This window comes from Ranitomeya imitator, chromosome 7, assembly GCF_032444005.1.
Source record: "Ranitomeya imitator isolate aRanImi1 chromosome 7, aRanImi1.pri, whole genome shotgun sequence".
NCBI classification, from domain to species: domain Eukaryota; kingdom Metazoa; phylum Chordata; class Amphibia; order Anura; family Dendrobatidae; genus Ranitomeya; species Ranitomeya imitator.
The window spans coordinates 16,682,376-16,698,823 of record NC_091288.1 but is presented as its reverse complement, the minus strand read 5'-3'; the positions used below and the strand labels follow the sequence as shown (position 1 = coordinate 16,698,823).

Genomic DNA, 16,448 nt, shown 5'->3' with positions numbered 1-16,448 from the left:
CCTCATAGGGAATGAATTATGGAATGATGGTCGAGCGCGGGCACAACCGCTATCCTGCTGGGAGCGGGGCAGTAACGATCGTGGAAGTACAGGTAGCGGGTGAGGGGTCCGCCAACACCATTGCAAACTTCGGCCCAGGATGGGGGACATTACTACATGCAGGGGGAGGGGGTCCAGTTCCAAATCTTGCAGCGGGGCCCATCAGACTAAAGTTACACCACTGGCCAGGGGGTCTCAGCGGTTGGACCACCACCGATCCAGAATCGATCACCTACCCTGTCAATAATTGATCGCTTCTGTAACCGTAACACCCCTTTAATGTATTACGGGGTGGTTAAGAAGAAAAATGTTCCCTTTCCTCCCCACTTTTGATGCCGCTATTCCCAAAGGTTAGGAAAATGTCATATTTAATGCAAACTTGATGATCCACACAGCTGAGAGTTTGTTACAATTGCATCCAATCTGGACAATTCTCTGATCGCCAATTAACGGGAGCACAGAACTCTTCCCATCTAAAATAAAACGGAATAAAAAATAGCAATTATGTGCCGCCATGTGGTGCATCTGTAGGTTGCTGTAATATGGAGATATTCTCTCCATACAACAATACTGAATTCAGCAAATAAAACAAAGTCTAACTCCGGATTTACTAATAAATAATAAGGCAGCTCTATGATACAATAAAAAAAAAGAAAATACTAATAAATAAGAAAATATTTATTTAAAAATGTTACTAACAACATGAGAAAGGTAAAGAGAAATCTAAGAATGCAATTCACCAACTGGCCACTGGGGGAGGTATTCCTGTGCAGTCTCTTTAAGGACTATGGCTATGTACACGCGTTGCGGATTTTGTGCGGATCCGCAGCAGCTTCCATGCGTTTACAGTACAATGTAAACCTATGGGAAACGCAATCCGCAGTGCACATGAGCGATCGGTCAATCATAAGTTTACTTTGGCAACATCCAGCCTCTATCTATTGATGCTATAGGGTTCAGCAAAAAAGATTGGAAAATATGATCATCAATTAAATAGATTAAGGGCAAATTGGCAGCAGAAAGGAGAAATGACAACGGGAAAGTGTCAGACAGGCATATGAAGCTCATTGTATTCATCTTGGCCGTCTTCATCAAAGTTTGGTGCAACATCTTCAGAATCCAACTAATACGGAAAAAAAGGAAATAATATAAAAATCATCAGCAGAATCTGCAATTTTGTATTATAATACATAGTTATATTCTTGTACATAGGAGCAGTATTATAGTAGTTATATTCTTGTACATAGAAGGCAGTATTATAGTAGTTATATTCTTGTACACAGGGACAGTATTATAGTAGTTATATTCTTGTACATAGGGGCAGTATTATAGTAGTTATATTCTTGTACATAGGGGCAGTATTATAGTAGTTATATTCTTGTACATAGCAGTATTATAGTAGTTATATTCTTGTACATAGGAGCAGTATTATAGTAGTTATATTCTTGTACATAGGGGCAGTATTATAGTAGTTATATTCTTGTACATAGGGGGCAGTATTATAGTAGTTATAGTTATATTCTTGTACATAGGAGCAGTATTATAGTAGTTATATTCTTGTACATAGGGGGCAGTATTATAGTAGTTATATTCTTGTACATAGGGGCAGTATTATAGTAGATATATTCTTGTACATAGGGGCAGTATTATAGTAGATATATTCTTGTACATAGGGGCAGTATTATAGTAGTTATGGTTATATTCTTGTACATAGGGGCAGTATTATAGTAGTTATATTCTTGTACATAGGGGGCAGTATTATAGTAGATATATTATTGTACATAGGGGCAGTATTATAGTAGATATATTCTTGTACATAGGGGCAGTATTATAGTAGTTATAGTTATATTCTTGTATATAGGAGCAGTATTATAGTAGTTATATTCTTGTACATAGGGGGCAGTATTATAGTAGATATATTATTGTACATAGGGGCAGTATTATAGTAGTTATATTCTTGTACATAGAAGGCAGTATTATAGTAGTTATATTCTTGTACACAGGGACAGTATTATAGTAGTTATATTCTTGTACATAGGAGCAGTATTATAGTAGTTATATTCTTGTACATAGGAGCAGTATTATAGTAGTTATATTCTTGTACATAGGGGGCAGTATTATAGTAGATATATTCTTGTACATAGGGGCAGTATTATAGTAGATATATTCTTGTACATAGGGGCAGTATTATAGTAGTTATGGTTATATTCTTGTACATAGGGGCAGTATTATAGTAGTTATATTCTTGTACATAGGGGCAGTATTATAGTAGATATATTATTGTACATAGGGGCAGTATTATAGTAGATATATTCTTGTACATAGGGGCAGTATTATAGTAGTTATGGTTATATTCTTGTACATAGGGGCAGTATTATAGTAGTTATATTCTTGTACATAGGGGGCAGTATTATAGTAGATATATTATTGTACATAGGGGCAGTATTATAGTAGATATATTCTTGTACATAGGGGCAGTATTATAGTAGTTATGGTTATATTCTTGTACATAGGGGCAGTATTATAGTAGTTATATTCTTGTACATAGGGGGCAGTATTATAGTAGATATATTATTGTACATAGGGGCAGTATTATAGTAGATATATTCTTGTACATAGGGGCAGTATTATAGTAGTTATGGTTATATTCTTGTACATAGGGGCAGTATTATAGTAGTTATATTCTTGTACATAGGGGGCAGTATTATAGTAGATATATTATTGTACATAGGGGCAGTATTATAGTAGATATATTCTTGTCCATAGGGGCAGTATTATAGTAGTTATATTCTTGTACATAGGGGGCAGTATTATAGTAGTTATATTCTTGTACATGGGGGCAGTATTATAGTAGATATATTCTTGTACATAGGGGCAGTATTATAGTAGTTATATTCTTGTACATAGGGGCAGTATTATAGTAGTTATATTCTTGTACATAGGAGCAGTATTATAGTAGTTATATTCTTGTAAATAGGGGCAGTATTATAGTAGTTATATTCTTGTAGGTAGGGGCAGTATTATAGTAGTTATATTTTTGTACATAGGAGCAGTATTATAGTAGTTATATTTTTGCACATAGTGGCAGTATTATAGTAGTTCTATTCTTGTACATAGGAGCAGTATTATAGTAGTTATATTCTTGTACATAGGGGCAGTATTATAGTAGTTATATTCTTGTACATAGGGACAGTACTATAGTAGTCATATTCTTGTACATAGGAGCAGTATTATAGTAGTTATATCCTTGTACATAGAGGGCAGTATTATAGTAGTTATATTCTTGTACATAGGGACAGTACTATAGTAGTTATATTCTTGCACATAGGGGCAGAATTATAGTTGCTATATTCTTGTACATAGGGGGCAGTATTATAGTAGTTATATTCTTGTACATAGGGACAGTAGTATAGTAGTTATATTCTTGCACATAGGGGCAGTATTATAGTAGTTACATTCTTGTACATAGGGAGCAGTATTATAGTAGTTATATTCTTGCACATAGGGGCAGTATTATAGTAGTTACATTCTTGTACATAGGGAGCAGTATTATGGTAGTTATATTCTTGTACATAGGGGCAGTATTATAGTAGTTATATTCTTGTACATAGGGGCAGTATTATAGTAGTTATATTCTTGTACATAGGGGCAGTATTATAGTAGTTATATTCTTGTACATAGGGGGCAGTATTATACTAGTTATATTCTTGTACACAGGGACAGTATTATAGTAGTTAAATTCTTGTACATAGGGGCAGTATTATAGTAGTTATATTTTTGTACATAGGAGCAGTATTATAGTAGTTATATTCTTGTACATAGGGGCAGTATTATAGTAGTTATATTCTTGTACATAGGGGCAGTATTATAGTAGTTATATTCTTGTACATAGGGGGCAGTATTATACTAGTTATATTCTTGTACATAGGGGCAGTATTATAGTAGATATATTCTTGTACATAGGGGTAGTATTATAGTAGTTATATTCTTGTACATAGGGGCAGTATTATAGTAGTTATATTCTTGTACATAGGGGGCAGTATTATACTAGTTATATTCTTGTACATAGGGGCAGTATTATAGTAGATATATTCTTGTACATAGGGGCAGTATTATAGTAAATATATTCTTGTACATAGGGGCAGTATTATAGTAGATATATTCTTGTCCATAGGGGCAGTATTATAGTAGATATATTCTTGTACATAGGGGCAGTATTATAGTAGATATATTCTTGTACATAGGGGCAGTATTATAGTAGTTATATTCTTGTACATAGGGGCAGTATTATAGTAGTTATATTCTTGTACATAGGGGGCAGTATTATAGTAGTTATAGTTATATTCTTGTACATTGGAGCAGTATTATAGTAGATATATTCTTGTACATAGGGGGCAGTATTATAGTAGTTATAGTTATATTCTTGTACATAGGAGCAGTATTATAGTAGTTATATTCTTGTACATAGGGGGCAGTATTATAGTAGTTATATTCTTGTACATAGGGGCAGTATTATAGTAGATATATTCTTGTACATAGGGGCAGTATTATAGTAGATATATTCTTGTACATAGGGGCAGTATTATAGTAGTTATATTCTTGTACATAGGGGCAGTATTATAGTAGTTATATTCTTGTACATAGGGGGCAGTATTATAGTAGTTATAGTTATATTCTTGTACATAGGAGCAGTATTATAGTAGATATATTCTTGTACATAGGGGGCAGTATTATAGTAGATATATTCTTGTACATAGGGGCAGTATTATAGTAGATATATTCTTGTACATAGTGGCAGTATTATAGTAGTTATAGTTATATTCTTGTACATAGGAGCAGTATTATAGTAGTTATATTCTTGTACATAGGGGGCAGTATTATAGTAGATATATTCTTGTCCATAGGGGCAGTATTATAGTAGTTATATTCTTGTACATAGGGGGTAGTATTATAGTAGTTATATTCTTGTACATGGGGGCAGTATTATAGTAGATATATTCTTGTACATAGGGGCAGTATTATAGTAGTTATATTCTTGTACATAGGAGCAGTATTATAGTAGTTATATTCTTGTACATAGGGGCAGTATTATAGTAGTTATATTCTTGTAGGTAGGGGCAGTATTATAGTAGTTATATTCTTGTACATAGGAGCAGTATTATAGTAGTTATATTCTTGTACATAGGGGCAGTATTATAGTAGTTATATTCTTGTACATAGGGACAGTACTATAGTAGTCATATTCTTGTACATAGGAGCAGTATTATAGTAGTTATATCCTTGTACATAGGGGGCAGTATTATAGTAGTTATATTCTTGTACATAGGGACAGTACTATAGTAGTTATATTCTTGCACATAGGGGCAGTATTATAGTAGCTATATTCTTGTACATAGGGGCAGTATTATAGTAGTTATATTCTTGTACATAGGGACAGTAGTATAGTAGTTATATTCTTGCACATAGGGGCAGTATTATAGTAGTTACATTCTTGTACATAGGGAGCAGTATTATAGTAGTTATATTCTTGCACATAGGGGCAGTATTATAGTAGTTACATTCTTGTACATAGGGAGCAGTATTATGGTAGTTATATTCTTGTAGGTAGGGGCAGTATTATAGTAGTTATATTTTTGTACATAGGAGCAGTATTATAGTAGTTATATTTTTGCACATAGTGGCAGTATTATAGTAGTTCTATTCTTGTACATAGGAGCAGTATTATAGTAGTTATATTCTTGTACATAGGGGCAGTATTATAGTAGTTATATTCTTGTACATAGGGACAGTACTATAGTAGTCATATTCTTGTACATAGGAGCAGTATTATAGTAGTTATATCCTTGTACATAGGGGGCAGTATTATAGTAGTTATATTCTTGTACATAGGGACAGTACTATAGTAGTTATATTCTTGCACATAGGGTCAGTATTATAGTAGCTATATTCTTGTACATAGGGGGCAGTATTATAGTAGTTATATTCTTGTACATAGGGACAGTAGTATAGTAGTTATATTCTTGCACATAGGGGCAGTATTATAGTAGTTACATTCTTGTACATAGGGAGCAGTATTATAGTAGTTATATTCTTGCACATAGGGGCAGTATTATAGTAGTTACATTCTTGTACATAGGGAGCAGTATTATAGTAGTTATATTCTTGTACATAGGGGCAGTATTATAGTAGTTATAGTCTTGTACATAGAAGCAGTATTATAGAAGTTATATTCTTGTACACAGGGACAGTATTATAGTAGTTATATTCTTGTACATAGGAGCAGTATTATAGTAGTTATATTCTTGTACATAGGGGCAGTATTATAGTAGTTATATTCTTGTACATAGGGGCAGTATTATAGTAGTTATATTCTTGTACATAGGGGGCAGTATTATACTAGTTATATTCTTGTACATAGGGGCAGTATTATAGTAGATATATTCTTGTACATAGGGGCAGTATTATAGTAGATATATTCTTGTACATAGGGGCAGTATTATAGTAGATATATTCTTGTCCATAGGGGCAGTATTATAGTAGATATATTCTTGTACATAGGGGCAGTATTATAGTAGATATATTCTTGTACATAGGGGCAGTATTATAGTAGTTATATTCTTGTACATAGGGGGCAGTATTATAGTAGTTATATTCTTGTACATAGGGACAGTACTATAGTAGTTATATTCTTGCACATAGGGGCAGTATTATAGTTGCTATATTCTTGTACATAGGGGGCAGTATTATAGTAGTTATATTCTTGCACATAGGGGCAGTATTATAGTAGTTACATTCTTGTACATAGGGAGCAGTATTATAGTAGTTATATTCTTGCACATAGGGGCAGTATTATAGTAGTTACATTCTTGTACATAGGGAGCAGTATTATGGTAGTTATATTCTTGTACATAGGGGCAGTATTATAGTAGTTATATTCTTGTACATAGGGGCAGTATTATAGTAGTTATATTCTTGTACATAGGGGCAGTATTATAGTAGTTATATTCTTGTACATAGGGGGCAGTATTATACTAGTTATATTCTTGTACATAGGGGCAGTATTATAGTAGATATATTCTTGTACATAGGGGCAGTATTATAGTAAATATATTCTTGTACATAGGGGCAGTATTATAGTAGTTATATTCTTGTACATAGGGGCAGTATTATAGTAGTTATAGTTATATTCTTGTACATAGGAGCAGTATTATAGTAGATATATTCTTGTACATAGGGGGCAGTATTATAGTAGTTATAGTTATATTCTTGTACATAGGAGCAGTATTATAGTAGTTATATTCTTGTACATAGGGGGCAGTATTATAGTAGTTATATTCTTGTACATAGGGGCAGTATTATAGTAGATATATTCTTGTACATAGGGGCAGTATTATAGTAGATATATTCTTGTACATATGGGCAGTATTATAGTAGATATATTCTTGTCCATAGGGGCAGTATTATAGTAGATATATTCTTGTACATAGGGGCAGTATTATAGTAGATATATTCTTGTACATAGGGGCAGTATTATAGTAGTTATATTCTTGTACATAGGGGCAGTATTATAGTAGTTATATTCTTGTACATAGGGGGCAGTATTATAGTAGTTATAGTTATATTCTTGTACATAGGAGCAGTATTATAGTAGATATATTCTTGTACATAGGGGGCAGTATTATAGTAGATATATTCTTGTACATAGGGGCAGTATTATAGTAGATATATTCTTGTACATAGGGGCAGTATTATAGTAGTTATAGTTATATTCTTGTACATAGGAGCAGTATTATAGTAGTTATATTCTTGTACATAGGGGGCAGTATTATAGTAGATATATTCTTGTCCATAGGGGCAGTATTATAGTAGTTATATTCTTGTACATAGGGGGTAGTATTATAGTAGTTATATTCTTGTACATGGGGGCAGTATTATAGTAGATATATTCTTGTACATAGGGGCAGTATTATAGTAGTTATATTCTTGTACATAGGGGCAGTATTATAGTAGTTATATTCTTGTACATAGGAGCAGTATTATAGTAGTTATATTCTTGTACATAGGGGCAGTATTATAGTAGTTATATTCTTGTAGGTAGGGGCAGTATTATAGTAGTTATATTTTTGTACATAGGAGCAGTATTATAGTAGTTATATTTTTGCACATAGTGGCAGTATTATAGTAGTTCTATTCTTGTACATAGGAGCAGTATTATAGTAGTTATATTCTTGTACATAGGGGCAGTATTATAGTAGTTATATTCTTGTACATAGGGACAGTACTATAGTAGTCATATTCTTGTACATAGGAGCAGTATTATAGTAGTTATATCCTTGTACATAGGGGGCAGTATTATAGTAGTTATATTCTTGTACATAGGGACAGTACTATAGTAGCTATATTCTTGCACATAGGGGCAGTATTATAGTAGCTATATTCTTGTACATAGGGGCAGTATTATAGTAGTTATATTCTTGTACATAGGGACAGTAGTATAGTAGTTATATTCTTGCACATAGGGGCAGTATTATAGTAGTTACATTCTTGTACATAGGGAGCAGTATTATAGTAGTTATATTCTTGCACATAGGGGCAGTATTATAGTAGTTACATTCTTGTACATAGGGAGCAGTATTATGGTAGTTATATTCTTGTAGGTAGGGGCAGTATTATAGTAGTTATATTTTTGTACATAGGAGCAGTATTATAGTAGTTATATTTTTGCACATAGGGGCAGTATTATAGTAGTTATATTCTTGTACATAGGGACAGTACTATAGTAGTCATATTCTTGTACATAGGAGCAGTATTATAGTAGTTATATTCTTGTACATAGGGACAGTACTATAGTAGTTATATTCTTGCACATAGGGGCAGTATTATAGTAGCTATATTCTTGTACATAGGGGGCAGTATTATAGTAGTTATATTCTTGTACATAGGGACAGTAGTATAGTAGTTATATTCTTGCACATAGGGGCAGTATTATAGTAGTTACATTCTTGTACATAGGGAGCAGTATTATAGTAGTTATATTCTTGCACATAGGGGCAGTATTATAGTAGTTACATTCTTGTACATAGGGAGCAGTATTATGGTAGTTATATTCTTGTACATAGGGGCAGTATTATAGTAGTTATAGTCTTGTACATAGGAGCAGTATTATAGAAGTTATATTCTTGTACACAGGGACAGTATTATAGTAGTTATATTCTTGTACATAGGAGCAGTATTATAGTAGTTATATTCTTGTACATAGGGGCAGTATTATAGTAGTTATATTCTTGTACATAGGGGCAGTATTATAGTAGTTATATTCTTGTACATAGGGGGCAGTATTATACTAGTTATATTCTTGTACATAGGGGCAGTATTATAGTAGATATATTCTTGTACATAGGGGCAGTATTATAGTAGATATATTCTTGTACATAGGGGCAGTATTATAGTAGATATATTCTTGTCCATAGGGGCAGTATTATAGTAGATATATTCTTGTACATAGGGGCAGTATTATAGTAGATATATTCTTGTACATAGGGGCAGTATTATAGTAGTTATATTCTTGTACATAGGGGCAGTATTATAGTAGTTATATTCTTGTACATAGGGGGCAGTATTATAGTAGTTATAGTTATATTCTTGTACATAGGAGCAGTATTATAGTAGATATATTCTTGTACATAGGGGGCAGTATTATAGTAGATATATTCTTGTACATAGGGGCAGTATTATAGTAGATATATTCTTGTACATAGGGGCAGTATTATAGTAGTTATAGTTATATTCTTGTACATAGGAGCAGTATTATAGTAGTTATATTCTTGTACATAGGGGGCAGTATTATAGTAGTTATATTCTTGTACATAGGGGCAGTATTATAGTAGATATATTCTTGTACATAGGGGCAGTATTATAGTAGATATATTCTTGTACATAGGGGCAGTATTATAGTAGATATATTCTTGTCCATAGGGGCAGTATTATAGTAGATATATTCTTGTACATAGGGGCAGTATTATAGTAGATATATTCTTGTACATAGGGGCAGTATTATAGTAATTATATTCTTGTACATAGGGGCAGTATTATAGTAGTTATATTCTTGTACATAGGGGGCAGTATTATAGTAGTTATAGTTATATTCTTGTACATAGGAGCAGTATTATAGTAGATATATTCTTGTACATAGGGGGCAGTATTATAGTAGATATATTCTTGTACATAGGGGCAGTATTATAGTAGATATATTATTGTACATAGGGGCAGTATTATAGTAGTTATAGTTATATTCTTGTACATAGGAGCAGTATTATAGTAGTTATATTCTTGTACATAGGGGGCAGTATTATAGTAGATATATTCTTGTCCATAGGGGCAGTATTATAGTAGTTATATTCTTGTACATAGGGGGCAGTATTATAGTAGTTATATTCTTGTACATAGGGGCAGTATTATAGTAGTTATATTCTTGTACATAGGAGCAGTATTATAGTAGTTATATTCTTGTACATAGGGGCAGTATTATAGTAGTTATATTCTTGTAGGTAGGGGCAGTATTATAGTAGTTATATTTTTGTACATAGGAGCAGTATTATAGTAGTTATATTTTTGCACATAGTGGCAGTATTATAGTAGTTCTATTCTTGTACATAGGAGCAGTATTATAGTAGTTATATTCTTGTACATAGGGGCAGTATTATAGTAGTTATATTCTTGTACATAGGGACAGTACTATAGTAGTCATATTCTTGTACATAGGAGCAGTATTATAGTAGTTATATCCTTGTACATAGGGGGCAGTATTATAGTAGTTATATTCTTGCACATAGGGACAGTACTATAGTAGTTATATTCTTGCACATAGGGGCAGTATTATAGTAGCTATATTCTTGTACATAGGGGCAGTATTATAGTAGTTATATTCTTGTACATAGGGACAGTAGTATAGTAGTTATATTCTTGCACATAGGGGCAGTATTATAGTAGTTACATTCTTGTACATAGGGAGCAGTATTATAGTAGTTATATTCTTGCACATAGGGGCAGTATTATAGTAGTTACATTCTTGTACATAGGGAGCAGTATTATGGTAGTTATATTCTTGTACACAGGGGCAGTATTATAGTAGTTATAGTCTTGTACATAGGAGCAGTATTATAGTAGTTATATTCTTGTACATAGGGGCAGTATTATAGTAGTTATATTCTTGTACTTAGGAACAGTATTATAGTAGGTATATTCTTGTACATAGGGGCAGTATTATAGTAGTTATATCCTTGCACATAGGAGCAGTATTATAGTAGTTATATTCTTGTACATAGGAGCAGTATTATAGTAGTTATATTCTTGTACATAGGGGCAGTATTATAGTAGTTATATTCTTGTACATAGGAGCAGTATTATAGTAGTTATATTCTTGTACATAGGGAGCAGTATTATAGTAGTTATATTCTTGTACATAGGGGCAGTATTATAGTAGTTATATTCTTGTACATAGGAGCAGTATTATAGTAGTTATATTCTTGTACATAGGAGCAGTATTATAGTAGTTATATTCTTGTACATAGGGGCAGTATTATAGTAGTTATATTCTTGTACATAGGGGCAGTATTATAGTAGTTATATTCTTGTACATAGGAACAGTATTATAGTAGGTATATTCTTGTACATAGGGGCAGTATTATAGTAGTTATATCCTTGCACATAGGAGCAGTATTATAGTAGTTATATTCTTGTACATACGGGAAGTATTATAGTAGTTATATTCTTGCACATAGGAGCAGTATTATAGTAGTTATATTCTTGTACATAGGGAGCAGTATTATAGTAGTTATATTCTTGTACATAGGGAGCAGTATTATAGTAGTTATATTCTTGTATATAGGGGCAGTATTATAGTAGTTATATTCTTGTACATAGGGGTAGTATTATAGTAGTTATATTCTTGTACATAGGGGCAGTATTATAGTAGTTATATTCTTGTGCATAGGAACAGTATTATAGTATGTATATTCTTGTACATAGGGGCAGTATTATAGTAGTTATATCCTTGCACATAGGAGCAGTATTATAGTAGTTATATTCTTGTACATAGGAGCAGTATTATAGTAGTTATATTCTTGTACATAGGAGCAGTATTATAGTAGTTATATTCTTGTACATAGGAGCAGTATTATAGTAGTTATATTCTTGTACATAGGGGCAGTATTATAGTAGTTATATTCTTGTAGGTAGGGGCAGTATTATAGTAGTTATATTTTTGTACATAGGAGCAGTATTATAGTAGTTATATTTTTGCACATAGTGGCAGTATTATAGTAGTTCTATTCTTGTACATAGGAGCAGTATTATAGTAGTTATATTCTTGTACATAGGGGCAGTATTATAGTAGTTATATTCTTGTACATAGGGACAGTACTATAGTAGTCATATTCTTGTACATAGGAGCAGTATTATAGTAGTTATATCCTTGTACATAGGGGGCAGTATTATAGTAGTTATATTCTTGTACATAGGGACAGTACTATAGTAGTTATATTCTTGCACATAGGGGCAGTATTATAGTAGCTATATTCTTGTACATAGGGGCAGTATTATAGTAGTTATATTCTTGTACATAGGGACAGTAGTATAGTAGTTATATTCTTGCACATAGGGGCAGTATTATAGTAGTTACATTCTTGTACATAGGGAGCAGTATTATAGTAGTTATATTCTTGCACATAGGGGCAGTATTATAGTAGTTACATTCTTGTACATAGGGAGCAGTATTATGGTAGTTATATTCTTGTACACAGGGGCAGTATTATAGTAGTTATAGTCTTGTACATAGGAGCAGTATTATAGTAGTTATATTCTTGTACATAGGGGCAGTATTATAGTAGTTATATTCTTGTACTTAGGAACAGTATTATAGTAGGTATATTCTTGTACATAGGGGCAGTATTATAGTAGTTATATCCTTGCACATAGGAGCAGTAATATAGTAGTTATATTCTTGTACATAGGAGCAGTATTATAGTAGTTATATTCTTGTACATAGGGGCAGTATTATAGTAGTTATATTCTTGTACATAGGAGCAGTATTATAGTAGTTATATTCTTGTACATAGGGAGCAGTATTATAGTAGTTATATTCTTGTACATAGGGGCAGTATTATAGTAGTTATATTCTTGTACATAGGAGCAGTATTATAGTAGTTATATTCTTGTACATAGGAGCAGTATTATAGTAGTTATATTCTTGTACATAGGGGCAGTATTATAGTAGTTATATTCTTGTACATAGGGGCAGTATTATAGTAGTTATATTCTTGTACATAGGAACAGTATTATAGTAGGTATATTCTTGTACATAGGGGCAGTATTATAGTAGTTATATCCTTGCACATAGGAGCAGTATTATAGTAGTTATATTCTTGTACATACGGGAAGTATTATAGTAGTTATATTCTTGCACATAGGAGCAGTATTATAGTAGTTATATTCTTGTACATAGGGAGCAGTATTATAGTAGTTATATTCTTGTACATAGGGAGCAGTATTATAGTAGTTATATTCTTGTATATAGGGGCAGTATTATAGTAGTTATATTCTTGTACATAGGGGTAGTATTATAGTAGTTATATTCTTGTACATAGGGGCAGTATTATAGTAGTTATATTCTTGTGCATAGGAACAGTATTATAGTATGTATATTCTTGTACATAGGAGCAGTATTATAGTAGTTATATTCTTGTACATAGGAGCAGTATTATAGTAGTTATATTCTTGTACATACGGGAGGTATTATAGTAGTTATATTCTTGCACATAGGAGCAGTATTATAGTAGTTATATTCCTGTACATAGGGGCAGTATTATAGTAGTTATATTCTTGTACATACGGGAGGTATTATAGTAGTTATATTCTTGCACATAGGAGCAGTATTATAGTAGTTATATTCTTGTACATAGGGAGCAGTATTATAGTAGTTATATTCTTGTACATAGGGAGCAGTATTATAGTAGTTATATTCTTGTATATAGGGGCAGTATTATAGTAGTTATATTCTTGTACATAGGGGCAGTATTATAGTAGTTATATTCTTGTACATAGGGGCAGTATTATAGTAGTTATATTCTTGTACATAGGGGCAGTATTATAGTAGTTATATTCTTGTACATAGGGGCAGTATTATAGTAGTTATATTCTTGTACATAGGAGCAGTATTATAGTAGTTATATTCTTGTACATAGGAGCAGTATTATAGTAGTTATATTCTTGTACATAGGAGCAGTATTATAGTAGTTATATTCTTGTACATAGCCTATGGCAGAAATGTCAACCATGTGTACAAGTGAGAAATATCTCCAGAGCAGATGTCACTTCCTTTCCCCCATTCTTCCTGGCAGCTGGATCATTAATGTTAATATTAACATAAAAAAAACACTTAAAATTAGATATTTGTAACGGTTACTTACAACTTTTAGTTCTCGCTCATTGAAAAAGCGAGGCAGTATAAACCTCCTTAGTGGGACAGTGAGTATGAGGAGGAATGGGAAGGCGAGTGACGCTGGAGAAGACTTCACTACCCATAAGAGAACAATGCAGGAGAGCTGTATGCAGGTGAACAGGTGCATCCTCCATGTGCGCACCTAGGGAAATATATATAGAAAATTCTAAATAAATCCACCTAATGCAGAAACTTCCCCCATTTAGAGAATATAACGTTCCATGAGATGCATTTACAACACTAGCTGGACCAGCTCACCTTCACCACGTAGGTGTGTTCTGGATGATGTTTCGGATGCATGAGGATAAGGAGAAGCCTCTCAAAAAGTTGAATTCCAGTTAGAGAGGTCACTCCCATATACAAGAAAATCCCGAAAAGTACAGCTAGAGGGATCTGACGTAACATCTCTCCCATTACTATGGACAGTCCTTTATTAGAGATACAGATGGAAGAGAATGTAATGTAAATAACATAACTGCAACAACAGCCTGATAATTGCATAGAAATTGATATAATAAATATATAAGTGTATGTAGGGGTGGGGAGGGGGTTTGTTAAACCTCAGACATAGTACAGAAAGCAATTGCATGGACAGGTCATGGGGACGTCTCTTACAGAAATTCTGCAATAAATTAAAAGTTTCATTTTTATGCAATGGAGTTTGTACAACAGTGACAACTAGAGGTCCTATATGGTACTGCAACAGTGTAATGACAATGTATATTCTAATGAAAAAAGTGCTAAAAAGAATGCAGAGCATAACTATAGGGAGCAGAGGATGCAGGAGCACCCGGGACCTCTGACAATGTATCACTGTGTGCATCGTCTTTGAGCTTTATCGTTGTGTTTATTGCCCCTTTACTGTGACTTGTCTGTGCATTATCTCTGCACTATGACATTACTGATTATCTCTGTAATGTGCCATCACTATGTGTAATATTCCCGTACTGTGACATCACTGTGTGTATTATCCCTGTACTGTGACATCACTGTGTGCGTTATCCCTGTACTGTGACATCACTGTCTGTATTATCTCTGTACTGTGACATCACTGTGTGTATTATCCCTGTACTGTGACATCACTGTGTGTATTAACCCTGTACTGTGACATCACTGTGTGTATTATCCCTGTACTGTGACATTACTGTGTGTATTATCCCTGTACTGTGACATCACTGTGTGCATTATGCTTGTACTGTGGCATCACTGTGTGCATTATGCTTGTACTGTGGCATCACTGTGTGTATTATCCCTGTACTGTGACAACACTGTGTGTATTATCCCTGTACTGTGACATCACTGTGTGTATTATCCCTGTACTGTGACATCACTGTGTGTATTATCCCTGTACTGTGACATCACTGTGTGTATTATCTCTGTACTGTGACATCACTGTGTGTGTTATCCCTGTACTGTGACATCACTGTGTGTATTATCCCTGTACCGTGACATCACTGTGTGCATTATGCTTGTACTGTGACATCACTGTGTGCATTATGCTTGTACTGTGACATCACTGTGTGCATTATGCTTGTACTGTGGCATCACTGTGTGTATTATCCCTGTACTGTGACATCACTGTGTGTGTTATTTCTGTACTGTGACATCACTGTGTGTGTTTTTTTCTCTGTACTGTGACATCACTGTGTGCATTATGCCTGTACTGTGACATCACTGTGTGTATTATCCTTGCACTGTGACATCACTGTGTGTATTATCTCTGTACTGTGACATCACTGTGTGTTTTTTTCTCTGTACTGTGACATCACTGTGTGCATTATGCCTGTACTGTGACATCACTGTGTGTATTATCCCTGTACTGTGACATCACTGTGTGTATTATCCCTGTACTGAGACATCACTGTGTGTATTATCCCTGTACTGTGACATCACTGTGTGTATTATCTCTGTA

General features: G+C 33.4%; 1 protein-coding gene across 1 annotated transcript in view; it reads right to left on the bottom strand.

Moving 5' to 3' along the window:
- Positions 1–697: 697 nt before the first annotated feature.
- The window catches only part of SLC4A3 (solute carrier family 4 member 3), a 37,011-nt gene continuing 21,260 nt past the window's right edge, over positions 698–16,448 (bottom strand). Inside the window, exons 16-18 of the mRNA XM_069732835.1 lie at positions 14,795–14,964; positions 14,505–14,678; positions 698–1,162 (exon numbers count right to left, since the gene is read on the bottom strand). Of these exons, the coding sequence (XP_069588936.1) occupies positions 1,085–1,162; positions 14,505–14,678; positions 14,795–14,964 (422 nt within the window). The 3' untranslated portion in view covers positions 698–1,084. The remainder of the gene's footprint in view (positions 1,163–14,504; positions 14,679–14,794; positions 14,965–16,448) is intronic.